This window comes from Elephas maximus, chromosome 22 (genome assembly GCF_024166365.1).
Source record: "Elephas maximus indicus isolate mEleMax1 chromosome 22, mEleMax1 primary haplotype, whole genome shotgun sequence".
Taxonomy (NCBI): Eukaryota; Metazoa; Chordata; class Mammalia; order Proboscidea; family Elephantidae; genus Elephas; species Elephas maximus.
This window is the reverse complement of record NC_064840.1, coordinates 48,454,472-48,481,732: the sequence shown is the minus strand read 5'-3', so window position 1 is coordinate 48,481,732 and position 27,261 is coordinate 48,454,472. Positions and strand designations below refer to the sequence as shown.

Sequence of the window (27,261 nt, the reverse complement as noted above, 5' to 3'; positions counted from 1 at the left end):
GGGGTCTCTCAGATCAGAGCCAGAGTGAGTAGCCAGTGGGTAAGTGAGGTAAAATGGAGTAGGTGATAGTCTTGACTAATGTAAATTATCTAAGAAACCAGAGAAAGTAAACAGTTTAGATGGTGGAATTAAGAACTCTCTGATATTTTCAAATCTGAGGGAACAGAGTTTTATCAAAGAATTGGGAAAGTCTCAGGAAAGCAGAAATTATTGGTTTCTTTAATGGTAGACCAACACGGAATAAATAACCTTTGGTGTTCACCGTGGTTGCTATGAACTTTTTGAAGCTGTCATTTCACCTAAATGTAACAGTAGCCCCCTGGAAAGTTCTCAGCATCACTCACCATTCTCTTACCGTTCACTTCATTTTAATAACAGTAATTTTTTAAAGCAACTGAGAGTCCAGCCAAATCACACTACCCATTGATGATGGCTATTTGTTGATGTATCGTTCCCTGCCCCTTTGCGTGATCATGTATTCAGAAGCCTAATAGCGTACTGTGCTTATCATTATTATCTTGCTTTGAATATTTGGGAATAATTAGAAGTTTTTGTTCTTGCCTGTATTATAGCCCAGATTTATAATGTGGTAATGATTGAATTTATGAAATCCTCACAGCAAACATGCTCATGTGAAGTATTACTATCATCCCTTGGTATTATTAGCACTTGAATTTATGGAGCACTGACTGTGTATGATTTTTAAAAACAAACAGAGATCAACAATTTTCTCTAATTACATGATACCAAGGAAAGTGAACGTTCACTTTTTCAAATTCAGCATGGTCATTTTGTGCCTTTAGATAGAGGTTGTACACATACCGTAATTCTAGAGAAGACTTAGGTAGTAAAATTTCTTTTCAGAAATGATAGGGTTAGGAAGCATAATTTTGTGATGAATGGCTGTGCAAAATTCTGCTTACAAAATACAGATAAATTGTCTTTGAAAGTGGAGCAAAGCCCATATTGTGACATCTTGACTTCCTGGGGAGCCCTGGTGGCGCAGTGGTTAAGAGCTACTGCTGCCAACCAAAAGGCTGGCAGTTGGAATCTACCAGCGGCTTCTTGGAAACCATATGGGGCAGTTCTACTCTGTCCTGTATGGTTGCTGAGTCAGAATCAACTCAACAACAACGGGTTTGGGTTTTTTGGTTGACTTCCTAGGGTGTAGAAAGATGAAAACTGCTTGGAAGAGACTGAAGTATTGTTTCTCCAATACCCTTTTGCTCTCCATCCCAGGAGTCACTCCCAATCCATGAAGAAGTTTAAGACATTTTCGTGTTTTAGCTGAACCACGTCTTTGAGACTTGGAAAGAAACGCTTAGCTTGGTGTTTTCTTACGCCTGGATCCCTTGTGCGCTGACGTCCTATATTGGGGGCAGTGCCTTCTGTTCAAATATCTTTTTCTCAACCATGTGTCTTGATGCAAGTCTGTAGTAATTCCATACCATAATACTCCAGTTCTCCCTGTAAGAAATACCAAAATCCTTTAAATTTTTGAATGCCGTGAGCAGTTTAAAATTTGCTAAAATGTTATTGAATTCATGACCAAGGAATGTGAATTTAATTCTCTACTTGTGACACATACAAAATAGATTGTGTGCCTCTTTTCTGGATGATACTCATTTTTTAAAAATTACCAGAGAGTTCTAGGACCCTACTGTCAGATGCCTAAAGTTTTAAGTACAGCTTACATCTACTCACTATATATATACATATGTAAATAGCGCTCACTATATATATATTTTTATATATATATGGTGCAAATTATTTGCAGTCCACTGCTAGCCTATTGGCAATTTGAACCCCTCCAGCAGTGCTGCAGAAGAAGGGCCTGGCAATCTGCCTCCATAAAGATTACAGCCAAGAAAACCCTATGGAGCAGTTCTACTCTGTAACACATAGGATTGCTATGAGTTGGAATCCACTCAATGGCAACATGGTTTTTTTTTGGTGAGGGGGGCGTTGGCAGACACAGGCATACCACTTACAACAGTGTTTACTTAACAAAGTGACCACATCGATGCCTTAATCGAGGGCAAGGGAATGAGGAACGTTATTACCTATATAGATGGTCAATAAATATCTGATATAAAATATGTTTATGAATAGATCAAATTGTATATTCCCACTACAAGATAGACTGGGGGAAAATATCCATAGCTGTATGCCTTTATTGGAATTTTTTTGAAAGAAGTTAAAGCTTTATTAAGCAAACACATAAATTTTTTTTGGAGGGAGGGCATATAGCATTAGCCAGAACTGCTTAAAATGTTGTTTATTTGCTTGCTTGCTTTTTAAATAGATTATTTTTTTAGAGCAACTTTAGGTTTACAGAAAAATTGGGCAGAAAGTAGAGTTAACTCCCCATATGCCCCTCCTCCCCTACACACAGTTTCTCTTATTAACATTTTGTATTTATGTGTTACATTTATTACCATTGACGAACCAGTAGCGACATATTATTAACTAAAGTCCATAGTTTACATTAGGGCTCATTCTTGTGTTGTACAGTCCTATGGGTTTTGACAAATGCATAATGTCATGCGTGTGCCATCAAAGTATCATACAGAATAGTTTCACTGCCCTCAAATCCCGTGTTCTACCTATTCATCCCTCTGTCCTTCCCCTGAACTGGTGGCAGCTACTCATCTTTTTATTGTCTCTGGTTTTGCTTTTTCCAGAATGCTATGTAGTTAGACTCATATAAAACCCATCGCCGTTGAGTTGATTCCGACTCATTGCGACCTTATAGGACAGAGTAGAACTGCCCCAGAGGGCTTTTGGTTGCAGAAGAGCTCTTAGCCATTGCACCAGCAGGGCTTCTAGACTCATATAGCATTAGCTTTTTTACACTGGCTTCTTTAACTTAGCAATATTCACTTTAGATTCCTCCATGTTTTCTCGTGGCTTGACAGCTCATTTATTGTTATCATTGAATAATACTCCATTGCCTAGATGTACTACAGTTTGTTTATCCACCTACCTATTGAAGGACATCTTGATCGCTACCAGTTTTTGGCAATTATGAATAAAGCTGCTATAAACATTCACGTACAAGTTTTTATATGGACATACATATTCAACTCATTTGGTTAAATGCCTAGGAGTGTAATTGTTGGAACAAATGGTAAGCCTGTGCTTAGCTTTATGCAAAACTTCAAAACTGGCTTCCAAAATGGCCATACTTTTTTTTTTTTTTAATTGTGCTTTAGGTGAAAGTTTACAGATCAAGTCAGTCTCTCATACAAAAAGTTATACACACCTTGCTGTGTACTCCTAGCTGCTCTCCCCTTAATGAAAGCACATTCCTCCTCTCCACCCTGTTTTCCCCGTGTCCATTCAACCAGCTTCTGTCCCCTTCTTCCTTCTTAACTCGCCGCCAGACAGGAGTTGCGCACATGGTCTCAAGTGTCTACTTGAGCCAAGAAGCTCATACCTCACCAGCATCATTGTCTATCTTATAGTCCAGGCCAGTCCCCATCTGTAGAGTTGGCTTCGGGAATGGTTCCAGTCTTGGGCTAACAAAGGGTCCAGGGACCATGACCGTCAGGGTCCCTCCGGTCTCAGTCAGACCATTAAGTCTGGTCTTCTTACAAGAATTTGAGATCTCCATCCCACCTTTCTTCTGTTCCATCAGGAATTCTCTGTTGTGTTGCCTGTCAGGGCAGTGATCCATGTTAGCCAGGGACCATCTAGTTCTTCTGGTCTCAGGCTGATGGAGCCTCTGGTTTGTGTGGCCTTTTCTGTCTCTTGGGCTCATCCTTACCATATGTCTTTGGTGTTCTTCATTCGCCTTTGCTCCAGGTAGGTTGAGACCAATTTATGCATCTTAGCCGTACCTTTTTGCATTCTTACCAGCAGTGAATGAGAATTCCTGTTGCTCCACATGTTCACTAACATTTGGTATTTTCAGTGTTTTGGATTTTAGCTGTTCTAACCGTAAGGTGGAATTGATTTGACGGCACCTGGTTTTGTGTGTGTGTGTGTGTTTAATAGGTATATAGTGGCATCTCATTGTTATTTTACTTTGCAGTTCCCTATGACATATGGGAGCCCTGGTGGCACAGTGGTTAAGAGCTCAGGCTGCTAACCAGAAGGTTGGCAATTTGAATCTACCAGCCACTCCTTGGGAACCCTGTGGGGCACTCCTACTCCGTCTTGTAGGGTCGCTATGAGTCAAAATCGACTCATCAGCAATGGGGTTGGGTTTTGGTTTTATTTATTTATTTATTTAGGTAATGACACATGATGTTGTGATATTGAGCATCTTCTCATGTGTTTCTTTATCATCTGTCTCTTTTTTGGTGAGGTGTCTGCTCAGATCTTTTGTGCATTTTGTAATTGGGCTGTTTGTTTTCAGAGTTCTTTGTGTATTTTGGACACAGTGCTTTTTGGGTGCACATATTTGTGTATGTAAGATTTGTTGCTCCAATTTAAAATTGTTCCATAACAGTGGTTTTTATCCTGGGAACTCAGAAGGTAGAGAGAACACATATAAATTATTTAAAAATATCTACCTTAATAGTCTAAAGTGATTTGTAGAGTATGTATTGGATGAAAGTCCAAGTTCATTCATGCAAAAGCATGTACTGAGTGACTGCAATGTATTACAGTATTAAGAGGTCGGACTGCATTCTGCCTAGTTTTTTGTTCTGTCCTTTCTCCAAAGGAATAGAGATGAGTCTGATTCTAGGAGAGTTTTCAATTCTGTAGTTATTGAGAGAACAAAGCTCTAAAATAGATCCAGATTTTTATTCTGTAATAAACCAAAATGTTCATATTCTAATATATTATTTGCTAATTGTCTCTTGGGTTCCATTATAGTATTGCTTAACAGAAAATGAGGAAGTGTGTTGCTAATATCTTTGTATTAGCCTGGATTACATAAAGGCTTTTATGTTTTCTTATACCTTGACAGGTTGGTACAGAGGATACACCCTCCAAAATAAATCTAAAAAGGTATGGTCTATCATTCAGATTTTTAATTAATTTGAAATGCCTATTAGTTTTGTATTGTGTTATCTGATCTCGTTATCTGCTCTCTGCTGTCTCTAGACTTAGTTTGTTTTCTCTTTGATGCATGTCCTTTAGATTTTAAAACAAATTCTCTGACCTCAGTGCTCAAGTAAAACAGTGCCAATTTTATCCATCATCTTTCTCACCAGCCAATTCGAGGATCAAGGCCAGAGGTGAACTTGGGCACTAGGCAGGGCCTCTGCCACCCTCTTCCTCCCTGTGCCTCAAGTTAAGCTGGTGTTGCCATGGGTAGATCTCTGTTTCAGTGAAGGACCCGTGTGTGTCCTTTTATCCTTTAGTTCCAGTGCTAAAATCCAAGAACTAAAGGATCTCCCATTTCCTTTTGATTCTTTCCTTCACTGTAATATGGATAAACCAGAGTGGTGGTTTTCAAACTTGAGCCTCACAACCACAATAATACACCATGGAATCATCCTAGTGGGTTATAACCAACATATAAATACATATTTGGTTATAACCAAATATAAAACTGAAAGTGTAGAAGACAAAATGGACCCGTATGGTAAGTATTGCTTCATGACACTTTTGTTTCAGGTATATATTTTTATGGATATCTGTACAGTACCAGGTTGCCATGAAAATGCATTTCTTACTATTAGTCGTAGTCAAAGGGTTTGAAAAAATACTGAACTCTAGGGGGTTCTTTTCCCAGTGCCAGAGCTACTAATCATCAAGCTAAAGAAAATCTATTAAGTATCTTAATACCCACCTCAGCTTATTTCGGCCAGGTCAGCTCTTTTCCTTTGACACTGCAGCCAGGGGCAGCAGAGCATGTCAGCACTTTCTTTTGAAAAAGCCAAGTTGATAGGGCCTTATTATTTCACAGTGAGTTCACACGGCAAATAGAGAATTAGGAAAAGGATAAGAGAAAATTTGTAGAATTTATCAAGAGATGAATAAAAAAGCCTACAGTTTTTATTCTTCAAAAATAGCATAAGGTAGAAGTAATCCTTGCACACACATGTGCTGATGTTGGACACACACCATTCAAAGGAATGTAGGGCCCAGAAAAGCACCATTTCTGGTGAGTCGACCCTGACTCATGGTGACCCCATGTGTGTCAGAGTAGAACTCTGCCCTATAGGATTTTCCATAGCTGCTCTTTGGGAAGTGGATCCCCAGGCCTTTCTTCCCAGGCACCTCTGGATGGACTTGAACCTCCGGCCTTTTCTTTAGCAGCCTAGGGTGTTAACAGTTTACATCCTCAGGGACTCCTCCTACAGGCTAAAAACCAAACAATCTAGTTTCTGTTTAGTCCATTTTGATTCATGGCAATCCCGTGTGTGTTCAAGGGACTTTTTTTTTTTTTTTAATAACCAAACCAAACCAGTTGTTGTGGAGTCCACTTCAACTCATGGTGACCCCATGTGTGTCAGAGTAGAACTGTGCTCCATAGGATTTTCAGTGGCTGATTTTTTTTCAGAAGTAGATCCCCAGGCCTTTCTTCAGAGGTGCTTCTGGGTGGACTCCCACCAACTTCTCAGCCGCCAAGTGTGTTAACTATTGCACCACCCAGGGACCCTGTATAGGGTATAGGCCGTTAAAAGCCACAAGCTTTCCATATTGTTATATCTTAAATGACACTTAATATTTGCATATGTATGTGTGTGCACGTACACTTTGTTAACTTTCACAATTTAATAATCTACCACATGAAGGTGTATTTGCTTTTAAAGCAAATATCAACTTCCCCAGTGGAGACGAAAGGATTCTCTTTTAGAGTACCTGGAATATGGCCACTCCTGCTTCTTGGTTTGGGCTTAGCCCTATCAATGTTCATTTTACTCATAGTTATGGAAGTGGTAGTTATCTCAAAGGTGATTAGAGTTAACTTTGAAGTTCTAAATTTATTAAAGAACAAGAATACTTACGTCACATAATTCCCAGTCCTTTAATTAAAAAAGCTGAATTTTTAAAAATGAACAGAATACCACTCTCAGACAAAATCATTTGAATGAAAGGAACAAATAAAGTTTTTGATTTTTAAATGACAAATATCAGTCACTTTGAAACAGGTTACCAGACCACAGATTTTCCCTTTTAGAGAGTCTGTAGTATTTAAGTATCCTTTTCCGGCATGGAAGGAAGACCTTTGTTTCTATGATTTCCTAATATATCAAAATCCACCCAGGGAGTACCGCTTGGGTCTGCTTTGAAAAGCGGATGGATGGGGTGCCCTGCTAGAATCTAAATGACAAGTTCTGGATGTTTTTTAACTTTTTTTTTTAACCTCTCTTTTAACCTCACCCTTTAGAAGAATTGTTTCAGCTTCTCTTAGTTCTTGACAATTAAAGAAAAACTTTGCAGTTCACTGAAATGATGACACAAACAAGGGCCAGGCATTACTTATTGATTTTGAAGCTGAAATTTCTTTCTTGAAGAGATCCAGGAAAAATAAAGGGAATTTAAAGTCAGTCGTCAAGAATTATACTCACCTTTTGACATCCCTTCATTAAGAGATCCAGCCCATTCAAAATGTTCCTTTAATGTGACAGCTTTGTTTGCTGGTCGTTAGGGGAAGAGTTACTGAAAAGGCCTGTTGTTTTAATGGGAATTTTTGGTGTCGTTTATTAGCAGACCTAGCCATTTAGAGTGGTAATAAAATGGACTAGTGGTTTTGCAATCGAAGAAGCCAAGAGCTTTTCAGAAACTAACTATTGATCCAGGCGGTGTGGAGTGTGGAGGTATGAATAAGGGCAATATCTAGAAAATCATTAGTTTGATTTTTACTCACATGAGTGGGTTGCATTGAGAAAGGAAAAGCCAACTTGAGAAATAGGCTGTCAGTCAAAAATGTATCCTCCAGGTTTACTCTGGCTTTATGTGTGTCATAAGACCTAGGAAAATTGTACAAGGCTCAGATTTATCAGGACAATCAAATGACTGTAAATGGCCATATGCTGTCATGGAAAGATGATGCTTAGAATGATAGAGCAGTAATAGAGCAAAATAAACAATCTCTTAATATGAAAATCTGTCATGCCTGCATCCCCCAATGTAAATTATCTGCTTATGATTTTTAACTGTCACACAAAAAAGTCACTGTTTAATTTTATTCCTGAATACTTCTGTACTGGATTTCTCCCTATTGTCAGGACACCAGTCATCAGATTCTGAATGCATGAGAATTTTTTTTTTTTTATTAACTTTTATTGAGCTTCAAGTGAACGTTTACAAATCAAGTCAGACTGTCACATATAAGTTTATATACACCTTACTCCGTACTCCCATTTGCTCTCCCCTAATGAGTTTTTTTTTTTTTTTTTTTTTTAATGAGTCAGCCCTTCCAGTCTCTCCTTTCGTGACAATTTTGCCAGCTTCCAACTCTCTCTATCCTCCCATCCCCCCTCCAGACAGGAGATGCCAACACAGTCTCAAGTGTCCACCTGATATAATTAGCTCACTCTTCATCAGCATCTCTCTCCTACCCACTGTCCAGTCCCTTTCACGTCTGATGAGTTGTCTTCGGGAGTGGTTCCTGTCCTGGGCCAACAGAAGGTTTGGGGACCATGACCGCCGGGATTCCTCTAGTCTCAGTCAGACCATTAAGTATGGTCTTTTTGTGAGAATTTGGGGTCTGCATCCCACTGATCTCCTGCTCCCTGAGGGGTTATCTGTTGTGCTCCCTGTCAGGGCAGTCATCGATTGTGGCCGGGCACCAACTAGTTCTTCTGGTCTCAGGATGATGTAGGTCTCTGGTTCATGTGGCCCTTTCTGTCTCTTGGGCTCTTAGTTATCGTGTGACCTTGGTGTTCTTCATTCTCCTTTGCTCCAGGTGGGTTGAGACCAGTTGATGCATCTTAGATCGCCGCTTGTTAGCATTTAAGACTCCAGACGCCACATTTCAAAGTGGGATGCAGAATGTTTTCATAATAGAATTATTTTGCCAGTTGACTTAGAAGTCCCCTTAAACCATGGTCCCCAAACCCCCACCCTGAATGCATGAGAATTTTAATTGGTCCTTTTATCTTGATTTTGAAAATCTTCTGCAAGGGTATTTCTTTGGACTAACAACCTTACATCTTACTTTAACTTCTAAATGTGGCTCCTTATAAGTACAATTTTAAGCAGTTCAACCCTGCTCAACATCCCTCTTTTTTAATTAGTTCTGGACATTTTAAGTCTGATTCTCCACAGAAGTGATACTCAGTAAAGCATTTGCCTCAGCTTAGTGGATAGAGGAAACCCAAAGTTACTTAGTTATCCTAAGAACAGGTCTGGAGCCTTCAGAATTCTTCCTTTGTTGTCAGAAATCAGGCCCAAAGGAATGATGGCATGTCTTGGTTACCTCGTGCTGCTATAACAGAAATACCACAAGTGGATGACTTTAACAAAGAGAAATGTATTTCTTCACAGTAAAGGAGGCTAAAAGTCCGAATTCAGGGCGCCAGCTCCAGGGGAAGCCTTTCTTTGTCTGTTGGCCTTCCCATTAATCTTCCCCCGGACTAGGAGCTTCTCTGTGCAGGAACCCTGGGTCCAAGGGATGCACTCTGCTCCTGCACTGTTTTCTTGGTGATATGAGGTCCCCCTGTCTCTCTGCTCACTTCTCTCTTTTATGTCTCAAGAGATTGCCTCAGGACACAATCCAATCTTGTAGATTGAGTCCTGTCTCACTAACACAACTGCCGCACATCCTCCCTCATTAACATCATACAGACAGGATTTATAACATATAGGAAAATCACATGATACTGGGAATCATGGCACAGCCAAATTGATACATACGTTTTTCGGGGACATAATTCAATCCATGACAATGCACATTCAATTTTTGTTTCTTTTGAACTGTTCAGTCTGGTTTCCAAAGTCAGTCTGAATCCTGATCCGATAATAAAAGGTCAGTGCCTCCTTGTCCCTGTGTGCGGTCTTGGTCATGTTATTAATGGGTATGTGATAGTGTTTTCTGATGTATGCATCCATTCCTGTCCCTTTCTCAAAGCCTGGAGGAGAATTATATACCATTTTTGTTGTTATTCTTCCTGCCTAATGGGAAAGGGTGGTCATTTTGCTTCTGACTCAAGCAGTTGCAGGATCCACTCTGTCATCACCAACGCTTAGAGCAGCTTAATCTCACATTTTCTTGCAGTTTCCTGTTTTATTGGTGAAGAATTGAAAGGGAGAAAGAAGAGTATTGTACTGATAGAGTACGTGAAACTGGACACAGTACCAGTCCATGTTGAAGCGCACTGGTTTTCCATCCCCAAGTGGATTAAAAATCCCTGGGTGCATGTCTTTGATCATAGTCCTCCAGGCACCGGGATACCCCCTCCCACCCTTGTGGTCAGCCACCCCTCTGGTGTAACATCCACAAGATTCACGCTGTCTTTTACAGGTGCAAGGCTAGGAGTAGTTGAGTCAGTGATTCCAGTTAAGAAGGTTCTTCCCTGACCTCTACTGGCATGGCATATATAATACAATAAAACCAGTGTCTTTTCCAGATGTCATTTTCTCTTATTTTTGTTGTTAGTTGCTGTCTAGTCGCCTCGGACTCATGGCGACCTTACGTATAACAGAACAAAACATTGGCTGGCCTTGTGCCATCCTCACAACTTTTGGTGTGTGAGCCCATTATTACAGTCACCTTGTCAGTCTATCTCTTGGAGGGTTTTTCTATTTACTGATGAGGACATCACACAGGAAAACAAGAAAATTTTTGAGTATTTAAGAAAACTCTGACCTATCACTTGCCTCCTGTTAATTATATCTGCTACTCAGTTTCTACCAGCTGGTTCTCCTGTCTTTCTCATAGGTCTGGCAGGGCCTTAGTTTTCCCCATGAGCAGTGTCACAGTACTGATATAGAACTGCCTCTTAGGAATATAGAATGGAGAGCATTTTGAGACTGAAATGCCAGAATTAACCAGGTAACTAATATGAATTGATTTTGGGTATATTTGGTTTAAGTGCCAAGAAGAATTACTTTAGAACATTACTGTATTTTTATAGGCCAGTAAGTACATATCCACCCATCTCACTAATTATGTGAAACCCTTTAAGGTAAACATCTCATGGCGTGTAGAATCTGGATGGATTTTAAGAACTCACTATTAAACTCCTTACCGTTATTGTAGCTCTGACTTAACCCAGGTATGTTTGCCTCTTCATTTATGACACATTTATCCTATGCTCTCTGAATCCTGATCTTAGTTTATACCTTTTATATGTTTCGGCCTTGTCTTCATTTAGGTAACCAGCCAGCAGAGTTGAAATCTTACAAACCTGATTGCAAAGTTTAGCTGTTCTAAAGGTTTCTTTTTGTCCTCCCATTCACTCTTGCTCATTTCATATTCTTTGCTTTGGGATGAGATTTTATGAGTGTCTAACCAAAGTTCTTCTCTCTGTAGGGTATTTTCCCTGAAACATATATCCACTTGAAAGAGGCAACTGTGGAAGACAGAGGGTAAGTTCCAACCAGAGAAGACTCCTAAAAATAATAAAGCTATAAAATTATTATTAAAGAACGTCTTAAACCAAAACCACTGCTATTGAGTCAATTCCAACTCATAGTGACCCTATAGGAGAGCCTATAGGAAAGTAGAACTTCCTCATAGGGTTTCCAAGGTTATAAATATTTACAGAAGCAGACTGCCACAACTTTCTTCCGTGCAGCAGCTGGTGGCTTTGAACCACCGACTTTTCGGTTAGCAGCAGAGCGCTTTAACCACGGTCACCAGGGCTCCAAAGAATGTCTTATGTACTTTAATATCTCATCAGTAAAAAAGATATGAGTGAAAACTTTTTCCTGACAGATTCCTTTCTCTGCTTTCTCTTTCCTCCCTGACATCCTTCTCCAGAGTAGCAAGTCAGAGGTAATGAACTGAGGGCCTTTACCTTCCCCTTCTGCTACCTGCTAACTGGTGTGTGTGTGTGTGTGTGTGTGTGTGTGTGTGTGTTCATACACATGAACAGTTGGGACTCATAGGCAGATAAGACCTAAGAAGCCCCCAATTTGGGATCTTCGGGAAATAGGTGAGTAGGCTACATCATCTCCTTATCAGACCTGAACTGAAGGGTCAATTAACCTTAGTGCTTTTGAGCTTTTCTACTGAAAATTGGAGGATGCAAATCAGGCCCTATGTTGGTCATGAGCTTGATGTGAGATTCAAATGAAACAATGTATGTGAATGGGCTCTGCAAAGAAAATCCATGAGGTTTGGGATGTTCTTATTCCTTGCCCACCTTATCATTTGTCCTGGAAAGTACTACCTCTATGGCAGTTAAGAAGAGTGAATATGCAGCATGAAGTCCAGGAGAAAGACCTTTTAATTGGTCAGTCTACTGGCAAGGAAGTTCAGAAAGTAATAAGGAGAGCCTGGAGTAGGACTGGAATCCCAGGTTGGATAGAGAATGGAGTGGGGCCAAGAGAGAAAAGACCAGCTGGGTCCCAGACTCACACAGACTCAATGCTGACAAGAACATTCTCAGTAATAAGGTCAGCACCCTCATATCATAGACAAGAGGTGGAGACCTGTTCAAATTCACGTAACTCTGATACCAGAACCAGGACCAGAATCCAGGTCTTCTGCTCTCCTGGAGAAGTCCTTTTTCTAATGGGTCATCTTGGGCAGCTTCCACTGCCACCAGCCACAATGATGTTGAGGCAGGGTGGAAGGCATGTACCCACTAACTAGGTAGTTAGGCTTGCTAGATAAGATTCAGGATGCCCAATTAAATTTGAAATTCAGGTAACAACAAGTAAATTTTGTACTCTAAGTATGTCCCTAGTATTGTATGAGGCATGCTTATCTAAAAAACTGTTTGTAACATATCTGAAGTTCAAATTTATCTGGACAGTCTGTGTTTTTATTTGCTAAATCTAACAATCCCTCCACAAATCCCCACTTGTTTGCTTGCTCTCACTTATTTTTTCTCTTTGCTAATCATAAAAATATCAGAATTTATGTGAATAAATGTAAAATCTACATGTTTGTAAGTCTCATGTAAGTGGAAGTCCCTGAGTGGTGCAGATGGTTAAGCACTTAACCACTAGCTGGAAAGTTGGTGGTTCAGATCCACCCAACAGCACCTTGGAACAAAGGTCTGGCAATCTGCACCTGAAAGACGATAGCCTCGAAAACCCTGTGGAGCAGTTCTACTCTGTACATGTGGGGTTGTCATGAGTTGGGATTAACTTGACGGCAACTGACAACAACAGCAACCATGTAGTTATATGTCAGTTTTCTGTGCTGAAAAGCAGCAGATGAGAAGAAAAGCCAGTACCGTTCCAAGAGAGAGCACTGCCTCAGTCCCAGCCAACAGACTCAGTGTGAGGTGTCAAACCCAGGGCTTTTTTGATTGGGCACCCTTCTCCACCTCACTCTTCGTAATGAAATGTTGGGTTTTTATTTCCATCCCTGGGAATCACTAAAGCCATCCTGGTCGGTAACTTAGGTGCTCATGTTGTTGTTGTTGTTAGGTGCCATCAAGTCGGTTCTGACTCATAGCGACCCTGTGCACAACAGAACGAAATACTGCCTGGTCCTGCACCATCCTTACAGTCATTGTTATGCTTGAGCCCATTGTTGCAGCCACTGTGTCAGTCCACCTCTTTGAGGGTCTTCCTCTTTTCCTCCGGCCCTGTACTGTGCCAAGCATGATGTACTTCTCCAGGGACTGATCCCTCCTATCCCCAATGGGGAGGTACAGACTGGGCTGTTGGCCCATTTTGTTGCAGAACCTCTGTTCATCTTGAGAACTGTGGTATCCTAAGCTCCTTTCCTTTTCTGTGATACATAAATGCGATTAAAGTCCCTTACACAGAAAGGCCCCAACAGACAAATTTTGTGGTGTTTCAAGCTCAAGCAGCCCCACTCCAGACGTGGAGTTTGGGGAATGTGACCTCCGTCAAGGAAAGCAGCGATGATCAATGCAGGTAAAGTGAGCCTCTGTTTGGTCCTTCTCAGGCAGAACGAGACTGTGATTCCAGGTGAGCTGCCACTGGTGCAGGAGCTCACCTCCACTCTGCGAGAATGGGCCGTCATCTGGCGCAAGCTCTATGTGGTGAGTTTCCCCTGGGACGTGGAGCCTGCGGCATTCTCCTTGGACCTCAGACTGCTTACCTCTGCAAGGTGCCTGTCACTTATGACCTCTCTGCACGGAGTGGGACACATCTTACCTGAACCACACAATGTCTGATAACCAGACTTCCTCAGAGTGGGATCATTGATGTTATAGAGCAATGGGGGAAGAGGACATAATTAAGTCATTTTTTTTTCTCAACTGACAAATATCCTGATTGTGAAAGTAATAATGATAATAATAATTGCAAACACTTGCAAAGTACTTACCAAGTGCCAGAAGAGTCTTCTCAGTGTCCCTATAAAGTAGGTGTAATTATTATCAATTTATCGATGTGAACACTGAGGGATGTTCTCTTGATCTCACATGTATACCTAGAAAAAAAACATTGCCTCGAGCCCATTCCACCTCCTAGAGACCCTATTCCAGTGACCCCATACATGTACACCAGTGATTAGGAATTTGCCAAGCCACAAGAGGCCTCACACATGGGGGGCATTTTTTACCTTCGTGAATAGATATTATAGACTCAGGAACTTGAGTTGTTTTAAAACATGACCTGGAGAGTCTTCTTTTCAGGGCCGATTCCCAGTACTCAGTCTCACATTGGTTTGACCTCAGATTGCTAATATTATATGCCAGTTCAGGGGGACATTACACAGGACCCAGCATGTTCTCTCCATAATAAACCATAATCAGAAGTTCTATGCAGGTTTGCAATTAGGGCAAGGTAAGTCTAGTAGCTGGTGATGTCAGACTGAGAGAGCCTGAGGAGCCATTTTGCCAGAAGGCTAGAATGCTGAGTCTGTTGGCAGCAAGCCTGCACTCATCACCACGTTGGGAAGCCCTTTCCTAGACGTTGGAATGCACCAAAACTCTTGTAAAGCTCTCCCTCCTGGCAACCTTGTAGATAACCATCACTAGGTCTTCTCTCTATAAGTGTCTTCCATGCTTCTGTAACTGGCCAAAAATTCCTGTGGTGAAGGTATATTCCCTCCTTAGGTGAGTGAATGGGTTCAGTCAGGTTGTACGTAGGTTAGACTTGAAGGCCTGGGAACCGTTCCTTGTCCTTCGTGTGGCTTTATCTAGGTTTTTGTTCAGTCTTGTGTTAATTCTTGATTTTCACTCTCAAAGGCCAGTCTTACTAAGTTACTGGGAACACCTCACTCTGGCTAGTAAAAACTGATCAAATGCCCATTCAAACATAACTTCTAAAAGCTAATGTACAGTATTTTATTTCTGTCCAGGGCTGTTGTTTTCCATGATGAATCACAGCAGCAGAAATCACCAACCCCTTCAGGGGAAGCCTGCATGCCTTTTCTCTGCCTGCCCGTCTTTCAAGGCCTAATTTAAACCCTTCTTCATAATGCGGCCTCTAAGCACACCAATCCATAATGTTTCCTGCTGGACTATAGCAGCACTTATTGTCTGATGCATCATCTGACCCGTGGGGCGTTATGCCTTGTAATGAAGCTGATCTTTTGATCTCTTTATGTTATGTGAGGACAGAGCTAACTTGTAAGTTCCTAAATCATCAGCTCCTGGAGGACAGAGATGCTGCTGTAAGCCTGGCGGTCTGAGTGGATGGTCTTGCACTTACAGAGAAAGCATTCTTCGATTCTGGTTAATTGACTCGTTAGTGGTGGGTGTAACAAGCTTGATGGGTGAGCCTATCACATACATGAGTTTGTTCCTTAGCATTTTCTTTCTGGAAATTGATGAGTGGTGAAACGTATTAAATGATAAGTACTGGGAAGTGAGATTTTTAAAAATGTAATGTATAAGAGTAGAGATTATGAAGGAGGTTGTCTTAGTCATCTAGTGCTTCTATAACAGAAATACCACAAGTAGATGGGTTTAACAAAGAGAAATTTATTTCCTCACAGTAAAGTAGGTTAAAAGTCCAAATTCAGGGCATTGGCTCCAATGGACAGCTTTCTCTGTCTGTCGGCTCTGGAGGAAGATTCCTTGTCCTCAAACTTCTTCTGGTCAAGGAGCTTCTCAGGCACAGGGACCCAGGTCCAAAGGACATCCTCTGCTCCCCATGCTGCTTTCTTGGTAGCATGAGGTCCCCTGTTTCTTTGCCCACTTCTTTCTTTTATATCTCAAAAAATTGCCTCAAGACACAATCCAATCTTGTAGATTGAGTCCTGCCCCACTAACAGAACTGCCACCCATCCTCCCTCATTAACATATAGAGGCAGGATGTACAACATACAGGAAAATCACACAATACTGGGACTCATGGCCCAGCCAAACTGATACACACATTTTTGGGGGGATGTAATTCAATCCACGACAGAGGTAGACATTTTTCCTTGCTACAGCACGGTTACTGTGCACAAGTCATTGTCTGTGTCCTTTGTATATTCACAGGTGATTGTACCATGTCTGCTACTGAATGGAAATGAGAAATAAGTGAACAAGGGTGAAGACATATGATTCATGTATTTGGGCTCCCCAAATTCCTTTGTAGCTAATGGTGATACATTCATGTTGCATTTAGATTTCCTGTGTGGGGATTTCACTATCGAATTGTAGAATTAGGTTTAACGTGAAGGGGGAAGAAGCCATCCCCTGGTATTTCAGAGGGCAACACACTTTCTCATCTAATAAAACAATTATTTCATTTTCTCTGAATATTTTTAAATGTCTTATACCTACCATTGATTGATGAAAAGACATTCATCGAGAAAATCATAATCAATTGATGGGGCTAAACAACCTGCTGCTTCTGTGATACATGCTCATGCATTAAGGAATACTTGCTTGGGCTTAGATCTGGTTTTCTCCCGACCCTTCCTAAACCGCGTATAGTTAACTTCAGGCAGATTTCTGAACTGCTTCCTCAGAAATTGGTTTGTCAAGGTAACAAACCTCAAGTATTATGCTTCACTGAAAAGCAAGTAGAAGAAATCACATTTATGGTTTTTTTAATCCCTCCTTCCGTATATACGTCTGTTGGTGTTTTTGTTCTGTGATTCTCTGTGCATGTTACTTTAGTCTATTAAAAGGTAAATACAGATTTCACTAATATACATATGAACTTGAGCTATTTCTTTTGTGTGTTTCCTCCCACAGATGATGGCACAGGCATTCTGTTTGGTATCTTTGAAGATGCCAGTGATCTCTTAGAACTCCTTCGTATTTCTCTAAAATACACTTCCTAGTTCTGTTCTTTTCAGACTAAGTTCACCAAAAACTTACATCCAGAATATGATATGAGGGAGAAATGCAATCCACTAACTGGATTCAGCCCAGCTGTGTAGATACAGTAATTGTTTTAGAAAGGAAAGGTATTTGTACAGTTACGATTTATTTTTGTTGTTTTGTGTCATTGAGTTGATTCCGACTCCTAGTGACCTATGAGACAGAGTAGAACTGCCCCTTAGGGTTTCCTAGGCTGTAATCTTTATGGAGGAGCCCTGGTGGTATGGTGGTTAAAGCACTCAGCAGTTCGAACCCACCAGCCACTCCACAGAAGGAAGATGTGGCAGTCTGCTTCCGTAAAGATTATAGCCTTGGAAACCCTTTGGGGCAGCTCTACTCTGTCCTGCAGTGTCGCGATGAGTCAGAATCGACTCGATGGCAGTGGGTTTGGTTTTTGTTGGATTTCGTCTTTATGGAGGCAGATCTCCAGGTCTTTTCTCCTGCTGAGCCACTGGTGGGTTCAGACTGCCTCTGACCTTAATCAGAAAGCACTTAATCATTGTACCACCAAGGCACCTTTGATTTATTTTTATAAAGCAGTCAGAAATATAATCAAGTGAAATTACATAAATATATTTTTTTAAAGGGAGAAGCCAAAGCAAGAGAGCCTACTTGACCAAAGTAGAACGAAGAAATGACTGCACTTTTCCTCTTTGTTTTTTATTATTACTATTTTCTATCTAATTATCTTCCCTGGTGGTTGTTGGCCTTATCCTTTCGGGGAAGCAGGCTATAGCAGACAGAACACTGGACTAACAAATTAGGAAGCTTAATTTTTAGATCAGGTCCTGTCCTAACCAGTTCTTTTGTCTTGGGCAAGTTATAAACTCTCTAAGCGTCTGCTGCCCACTGCCCCCCCACATAAAAGTGATATAAAATCTGCCTTGCCCACCCACCACAGAGCTGTGAGACTATGACCAGAGATAGTATACGTGAAGTCATTCTGTAGACAGACCATTAGTGTGAGCATGTGATGGCATTCTTAGCTGGAAACAGTAGCCACTCTGGCATTCCTCCCTCCTGGGCAGACTTGGCTTAGTGTCCGTTTACTACTCACCGTCTCAAGAGTCTGATGTTCCCGTCTGTGTCTCCCCTCATCCAAGGCCACTTCCTTTGTCCTGTGTAATCGCCTTAGGTAAGGTGGCCTTGAGTGCTCCGTAACCAGGCTGTGTTTCTCACTGTAGATCGGAAGCCTCCTTATTTAGATTCAAGTCCTGGAGACATAGATTATTCCAGAAAGACAAAAGGGAAGCATGCAGTACAGAGTATAAATTCAGAACAATTTCTAATGACCTTTGCCTAAAATGCTGTGCCTCATTTGAAACCACTTTACTGGGTATATTTCCAGTGGTTGATCAGGAAAGAAGGAAACGAGATCATGAATGTAAGAGTGTGGACTTGAATCAGACAGGCCAGCTGGTTTTTAAATCCTGACTTCCTCCCTTACTTGGTATGTACTTTTATATTCAGAAAAAATAACAAACCCAGTAATAGTTCCTGAAAACAAACAAACCAAGAAAGGAAGAACTTGGATTCAGAAGGCAGGGATTGTAGTTCAGGATATGCCACTGCTTCTGCAGCCTGAGACAAGTCCCTTAACCTCCAAAGTTTTATTATTCTTACCTAGAATGAGAGTCTAATGTTCACTTCTCTGTCTCTCCTCATCCAAGGCCACTTCCTTTGTCTAGTGTAATATCACATGCAAGTAAAATTTTGCTGAAGATCATTAAAAAAATGGTTGCAGCAGTACATCAACAGAGAACTGCCAGAAGGTTTAGCCGGATTCAGGAGAGGACATGGAATGAGGAGTATCGTTGCTGATGTCAGAGGGATCTTGTCTGAAAGCAGAGAATGCCAGAAAGATGTTTTCCTGTGTTTTATTGACTTTGCAAAGGCATTCGACTGTGTGTATCATAACAAATTATGGATGACATTGCAAAGAACGGGAGTTCCAGAACACTTAATTGTGCTCATGAGGAACCTGTACACAAACCAAGAAGCAGTCATTTGAACAAACAAGGGGATACTGCACAGTTTAAAATCAGGAAAGATGTGTGTCAGGGTTGTGTTCTTTCACCATACTTATTCAGTCTGTATGCTGAGCAAATCTGAGAAGCTGAACTGTAGGAAGAAGAACACGGCATCAGGATTGGAGGAAGACTCATTTTAAACAGGCTGCTTTATGCAGATGATAAAATCTTGCTTGCTGAAAGTGAAGAGGACTTGAAGCACTTACTGATAAAGATCAGACATCAGCCTTCAGTATGGGTTACACTTCAACATAAAGAAAACAAAAAACTTCACAACTGAACCGATAAGCAACATCACGATAAGCAGAGACAAGGTTGAAGTTGTCAGGGATTTCATTTTGCTTGGCTCCACAATCAATGCCCATGGAGTGGCCATCAAGAAATCAAATGATGTGTTGCACTGGGCAAATCTTCTGCAAAAGACCCCTTTAAAGTTGTTAGAAAGCAAAGATGTCACCTTGAAGACTAAGGTGCACCTGACCCAAGCTATGGTATTTTCAGTTGGCCTTATCTACATGCAAAAGTTGGACAATGAATAAGGAAGACTAAAGAAGAATTGATTGCCTTTGAACTATGGTGTTGGTGAAAAGTGTTGAATATGCCACGGACTTCCAGAAGAACAAACAAATCTGTCTTGGAAGAAGTACAGCCAGAATGCTCCATAGAAACGAGGGTGGTGAGACTTTGTCTCACATACTTTGGACATGTTACCAGGAAGGACCAGTCCCTGGAGAAGGACATCATGCTTGGTAAAGTAGAGAGACAGTGAAAAGACCCTTAACGCGATAGATTGACACAGTGGCTGCAACACTGGGCTCAAACATAGCAATGATTGCGAGGATAGCGCAGGACCGGACAGTGTTTTTTTCTGTTGTACATAGGGTTGCTGTGAGTCAGAACCGACTCGAGGGCACCTAACAACAACAAAGTGAGAATTATGTATAACATATGCCTTGCAAGTTTGTTATAAGAATTAATTGGGATAAGCTGTATAAAACTCCCAGTATACTGCTTGGCACACTTTGACAGCTCCTGACTATCTCCTTCTTACTGCATTGCTTCATGGGAAGCGGTGATAAATAATGAACTGGAATGAATGAGATCACACTGCAAATTTTGCCCTGTAGTTGTTTAGGAGAGAGTTTGACCACCTACCTGTGATAGTTTACTCATCCTCCAGCTTGGGGTAGGGTTGGGTAGATACTGCCCTATGGCTACTTAGCTATTCTAGGTCTGTCGTTTTCTAAGTGTTCTGCCTTTATTCTCTGCTGCTGCTCAGGCTCTTATGGTTTTCACCAGCCCTGGAAAGTAGATCCAGTGAGGTGATCTTTGGCCTCTTTATCTCCCTGCTTCCACAGGAGTTCCTTCTGTGAGGGTGGACACCTGTGCATTGACTTAGAGATGATTGGATTGGTAATTCAGTTTATCTTTTTAATAACAACCCAATTTTATATATACATATATATATATATTTTAATTTTTTGCTGTTCTTTAGATGAAGGTTTACAGAACAAACTAGTTTCTCATTAAATAGTCAGTACACACATTGTTCTATGACATTGGTTAATAACCCCATGACATGTCAATACTCTCCCTTTTCAACCTTGGGTTCCCTATTACCACCTTTCCTGTCCCCTCCTGCCTCCTGGTCCCTGCCTCTGGGCTGGTGTGCCCCTTTAGTCCTGTTTTGTTTTATGAGCCTGTCCAGTCTTTGGCTGAAGGGTGAACCTCAGGAATGACTTCATTACTGAGCTGAAAGGGTGTCCGGAGGCCATACTCTCAGTGTTTCTGCAGTCTCTGTCAGGCCAGCAAGTCTGGTCTTTGTTTTTGAGTTAGAATTTTGTTCTACATTTTTCTCCAGCCCTGTCCAGAACTCTCTATTATGATACTTGTCAGAGCAATCAGTGGTGGTAGCTGGGCACCATCTAGTTGTACTGGACTCAGTCTGGTGGAGGCCATGGTAGAAGTGATCCATTAGTCCTTTGGACTAATCTTTCCCTGTATCTTTAGCTTTCATTCTTTCTTGCTCCCAAAGGGGTGAGACCAGTGGAGTATCCTGAATGGCTGCTCACAGGCTTCAGACCATAGACGCTATTCACCAAATTAAAACGTAGAACATTTTCTTTATAAACTATGCTGTGCCAGTTGAGCTAGATATTCCTCGAGACCATGGTCCCCACAGCCCTCAGCCCAGCAATTCAGTCCCTCAGGGAGTTTGGATGTGTCTATGGAGCTTCCATGACCTTGCCTGGTACAGGTTGTGCTGGCTTCCCCAGTGTTGTGTACTGTCTTACCTTCACCGATGGTACCACTTATCTATTGTCTATGTACTATTTTTCCATCCCCACCCGTCCCCTCCCTCATAACCATCAAAGATTGTTTCTTTTTGGTGTAAACTTCATGAGTTTTTACTATAATCGTCTCATACAATATTTGTCCTTTTGTGATTGACTTATTTCACTCAGCATAATGTCCTCCAGGTTCATCTATGTTAGGAGATGGTTCACAGATTCATCATTGTTCCTTCTCGTTGTGTAATACTCCATCGTGTGTATGTACCACAGTTTGATTATCCATTAATCTGTTGATGGGCATCCGATTGTATTTTTTGAATGTGCAGAAATATACATTACACATCATAATATCATTTTCTCAACAAAAAATCAGGTCTTAAAAACCAACAAATTAGAATATATTTGTGGGGGTAGCACATCCGAATTTTTGAAAGAGGGACTGCCCTGGATAATGAAGTGTTTGGTTGCCATCCCAAGAAAAAACCTGTTACTGTCAATTCTGACTCATAGCGACCGAATAGTGACATACTGTATAACATCTGTCGTTGTTGTTAATTGTCATTGAGTCGGCTTCGACTTCAGCAACCTTATGTATAACAGAACAAAATGTTGCCCAGTCTTGCGACACCTTCATGATTATTGGTATGTTTGAATCCATTGTTGTGGCTACTGTGTCAACCCATCTCATTGAAGGTTTCCCTCATTTTCACTGGCCCTCTACTTTACCAACCATGATTTTCTTTTCTAGCGATTGGCCTTTCCTGATGACATGTCCAAAGTAAGGGAGTCAAAGTCTTGCCATCCATCTTACCCTAAATGTACCTCAGAGCTGTTCTCCACTTTCCAACTGGAGAAGCAGTTCAGTGAGTTTTTGTCAGTCAGGCTGTTTTGTCAGATAAGTTTGGGAGACTGGATGTAATCCTATCTCCTTATGGAAAAGATGGAAGAAGAGCCTTGTCATAGAAACTGGTTAATACATATTGTTGAATAAAGTAAATTTAATTACTAAAATGTGATTCACAGAAAGTTAAAATTTTCCAGCAAAATAAAACCCAATGCCCGTTTATAGCTCTCTAAAAATCTGGGTCAGAAAAAGTGCCTGTAAGTGAGGTGGGGATGGGGGGACTTGCAGGTAACAATGAATCGGCCCTTCTTCCCAACATGGCGTTTTCAGGCAGATTAAAGCTACTCAGGTCTACTCTTTTTGATCTGGTGGTTATTGCTGACTGCTGGAGAATATGGTCTGGAGTGTAATTAAGCTAGTTTCAGTTTGAAATGAGTGTCTGATCACTTATTACCAAGGACAGAAAGTTCCCATGGAAAACCTTGTCCTGCTGGCAGAGCATTTTATCTGTGAGTTGCAAGCCCTGCTTAACTTGGGGCTGAGTGGCGACGTGTGAAGTGGTAATGATCGTCACAGGGCAGGAGTGGTGCTCTGGGTGTTCTTCCAGTTTTGTGTTTTTCCAGCTTTGTTTCCTGGATTTCTTTTACCTCAGGAGGCAAAAAAACGTCTTTTCATGTATCTTTTCTTTAAAAATCAAACCTTTGCTAGTCAGGTCAAGATTTTTTCTCACAGATGAAAAAGGTACTAGAATGAGTAAGAAAGAAGTTGCGGCATCCCGGTTTCCTATCTTCGCAGAGCTCCTAGAGTCAGAGCACCACAGGGACATGGAGAACTGAAGACACTGTGCCTGGCTCTTACTAGTTTTCGTCAAGTTGATTCTGACTCATGGCAACCCCATGTGTACAGAATAGAACTGCCCCATACGGTGTTCAAGGCTGTGACCTTTCAGAAGTAGATGACCAGGCCTGTGTTCCCAGGCATCTCTGGGTGGGTTAATAGTCAGTTGCTTAACTGTTTGCACCACCCGGGGACTCTTGGAACCTTAGGAGTTACAAATACACCAAGAAGACGTAAGAGTAATTGGGAAGAGCTATATACAGATGAAACTTGATATACAGCCAATTGAGTGTGTAGTACATAGTGAGTAAGCTGACCAGAGCCAGACGTGGTTAATCAGGAAGATGTCTGCAAGAAGTAATTGAGCTTAATGTCTCAGTCATAGACTCAAAGACACTTATCATTGGGAGTAGATCTTATTGCCATGCCAGTCCCTTTATTTTACAAATGGCCTTAATCCAGAGGAACTAATTTGCCCAAAACCACATAGCAAGTTAATGATAGAAAAAGAGGTCAAGTCCCCATACTTTTAGTCAAGCACTTATTCCTGTACATCATAAAAGCCTTATGGAAGAGGAAAGGTTGGTATGTAGAATAAATATTGATTCTTCTGCAGATGGAGAAGTGGAGGATCAGAGAAAAGTCTTTTGGCTATGACCATACATTCTTGGGGAAGATGAATTAATAGAATCTAGGTTTTCTGACACCCAGTGAAGCTGCGCCATTGTCTCATGGCTCCCAGAATTTCTGTGATGTTCATATGGCTTCTGTATTCCTATCAGCATTGAAAGCAAAGCTGTTTTTTTCTTTTGACTGTTTTCATTTCTAAGGAAAAAAAAAAAAAAATGAAAAGATAGATAATTGGAACAGGAATGTAGAAAGTGAGCTCTTAGAGATCTCCAAGTGGAAAGGAGGGAGAAATTTTAAGCAAATGCAGAAATAGCCTTACCGTCTGGTAGAAAAAAATCTTACATTGTTCTATTTTGTGTAGCTACTCCTAAAATTGAAACCAGATGGTAGTTTTAAGTTCAAGCTATCAATACAATTGGTTTTTGAATATCTACAGTGTCCCAAGATTGTGCTGACTTTTGGGGAGAGGATCAAAAAATTATTAAATCCCATGCACTGTTGAACTTTGTGATAGTGGCCAGTAGTGTAAAATAAATAAATATAAAAAGCTGAGATCCATGAAGGTTAGAGGCAGTAGAGAAGGCACTCTGCAAGAAGCCAGCTTGGGCTGCCTAGGACTTAGAAAGGAGAGGACAGGAAAGAGGAAAAGCATATCATAAGAAAAGACAGCAACGCAGAGGAGCTTGCTCCTTGGTCTTAGGGGTGATGCTTGATTTTCTCCCACCTGTCCTTATGTAGGAGCCCTGGTAGCATAGTGGTTGAACACTTGGCTGCTGTCAGTGGTTCTGACCTACCAGATGCTGTTCGAGAGAAAGATGTGGCAGTCTGCTTCCCTAAAGATTAAAAAAGGAAACCCTCTGAGGGCAGTTCTACTCTGTCCTACAGGATCACTCTGAGTTGGAATTGATGGCAGTGGCTTTTTTTGGTTTGTCCCCGTATGCTTTCCCAGGAATCCATGAAGTGTCAGGGGCCAGCTATTACACAGAGCATCTTGCTTAGAATAATCTGAGGAATGTGGCAAGAAAATCTATTTCCTCAAAGTAAATGGGAAAATCGCTTCCTTTGGGGTGTTCCAGCTTGTCTATTCAGAATTCATTTGGCACAGTGAATCAGAGAAGAATGGCTGTCTTCATCATTCTTTTTGGGGGAAACTTGGCAAACAAGGCTGATATGACAGGCAATAATTAAATTCCCTTGGACAGTGTCTAATAAAATAGAGACCAAGAAGTTGTGAACATGTGCCCCAAACAAAGCCCTGCCTCACAGAGAGGATGTCCCGAGCCTTTGAATGCTTTATTTGCCATATTTTGAGAACTCATATTTTAATTAAACTTAGAAAATACTTAAAAAAAAAATCTAAACAGGAGTCAACAAATGGTCTATAAGAAAGGGGAGGAGGGGAAATCCCATTTCTGTCTAACAGTTTTGAAGCGCTAATTCTGTGGGTTTAATTGCTCAGTCCTTTTTCTAGGTTTGAAAGATAAGTAAATTGTTAGATTTTATATAAGATTAAGTAGGGGGGAAAAGCTGTGTTTTTAATCTTTGCTTACTAAAAAAAGAATTTTGTAAAGTCTAATTTTTATGCATTTCTAAAAATTGGTTGGTGGGAAGGAGGCAATTCAGAAAATGTGAAAAGCATAAAAAGTAGGTTGTTTCAAAAAATGAAACAGGCTTTGCTTTCTGTGTTTTTAAGATCAACATAAACCAAAACCAAACCCATTGCCGTCGAGTTGATTCTGACTCATAGTGATGCTATGGGGCAAAGCAGAACTGCCCCACAGGGTTTCCAAGGAGTGGCTGGTGGATTCAAACGGTCAACCTTTTGGTTAGTAGCCGAGCTCTTAACCACTGGGCCACCAGGGCTCCAAGATGAGCATTAAAAAGAAAACCCATTACCATCAAGTCATAGCAGCCCTATAGGACAGAGTAGAACTGCCCCATAGAGTTTCCAAGGAGTGCCCAGTGGATTTGAACTGCTGACCTTTTTGATTAGCAGCTGTAGCTCTTAAGCACTATGCCACCAAGGTTTCTAAAGATCGGCACAGGAAGCGCAAATGGTTTTTATTCAACTGCTACCCTCAGGGTTGGTGGTTGGAACCCACTCAGCTGTACCAGAAAAGAAAGGTCTGGCAGTCTGCTTCCATTAAGATTACAGCCAGGAAAACTACGGAGCAGTTCTACTCTGTAACATATAGGATCACCATGAATCGGAATCGACTCAATGGCTTTTTTTTTTTGCAATCACCAATAAATGAGTTATTCATCACTTTCCTTTGTGTCCCCACAGAACTTTGAACTTATATTGAAGCTTTTATCACACAGCTAATCCCATTAGTTGTGTCCCAGTTTTTTACTTCTAGGCTAAGGATGGAAACCCTGGTGGTGTGGTAGTTAAGACATATGGCTGCTAACCAAAAGGTCGGCAGTTTGAATCTGCCAGGTGCTCCATGGAAATCCTATGGGGCAGTTCTACTCTCTGCTCTAGTGTTGCAGTGAGTCGAAATTGACCCAACGGCAGTGGGTTTTTGGTTGGGATGCTGAGGACTTTTTCTTCTGTTTTCTAGATGGTTTCAGTCAATACCTTGCCCATGAGTCTGTATCCCTGGGATTCTTACAGAAAAACATGACCGAAGAACATGTTGTACAGCCATCAAAAACTTCTTTGTTGTTGGTTTTTTTTGGGGGGTGGAGTGGGGAGGTGCATTGTTTTTATAGTATTTTACTGTAATTTCAAAAATATATGCTTACTTGAATATCAGTTTTCATCTATTAATAAAGAAGCAGTACTGGCATAGTATATGTCTTAGTCTGGGTTCGTTAGAAGAGGAAAACCAGTGGAAAAAAAACAAACCTGTTGCCGTTGAGTCTATTCTGACTCATAGTGATTCTATAGGACAGAGTAGAACTACCACATAAGGTTTCCAAGGAGCGGCTGGTGGATTTGAACCATCAACCTTTTGGTTAGCAGCCGAGCTCTTAAACACTATGTCACAAAAAACCAATGAAGCATATATATAAATATATATAGAGAGATTTACTTTAAAGAAATTGTGGGAGCTGGCACTTCCCAAATTCATGTTTCCAGCGGCGGGCTATAGATGTCTGCTGGCTCAGGTGGTTGTAGGGACAGATGAACCCAAAATCTGCAGATAAGGTGGCAAGCTGGAGGCCTCTGCTGGCCCAGGTGGCATTCTGAAGACTTCTGCAGGCTTATGTCTCAAGGAGAAAGAGGGAGGGAGAGAGTGGGGAGGAGAGAGAGAAAGCCTTGCTGGAACATCCATTTATATAATGGAAATGGGCTACACGCCCAAGGAGACTTGCCTTTCAACTGATTGGCTGATTACATCAGATCATATCAT

General features: G+C 41.1%; 1 protein-coding gene across 3 annotated transcripts in view; it reads left to right on the top strand.

Moving 5' to 3' along the window:
* Positions 1-27,261, top strand: part of DOCK5 (dedicator of cytokinesis 5) — a 274,051-nt gene that overhangs the window by 73,377 nt on the left and 173,413 nt on the right. For 2 of the 3 annotated variants that reach the window (XR_007515000.1, XM_049866956.1), the window contains exons 3-5: positions 4,922-4,962; positions 11,384-11,439; positions 13,943-14,039. Coding sequence is in view for 1 of the 3 variants with exons in the window: in XM_049866956.1 (XP_049722913.1) it covers positions 4,922-4,962; positions 11,384-11,439; positions 13,943-14,039 (194 nt within the window). In the remaining 2 variants the exon portion in view is untranslated. Of the gene's footprint in view, positions 1-4,921; positions 4,963-11,383; positions 11,440-13,942; positions 14,040-27,261 lie in introns of those variants that run through there. The other variant, XM_049866957.1, reaches the window with a different exon arrangement.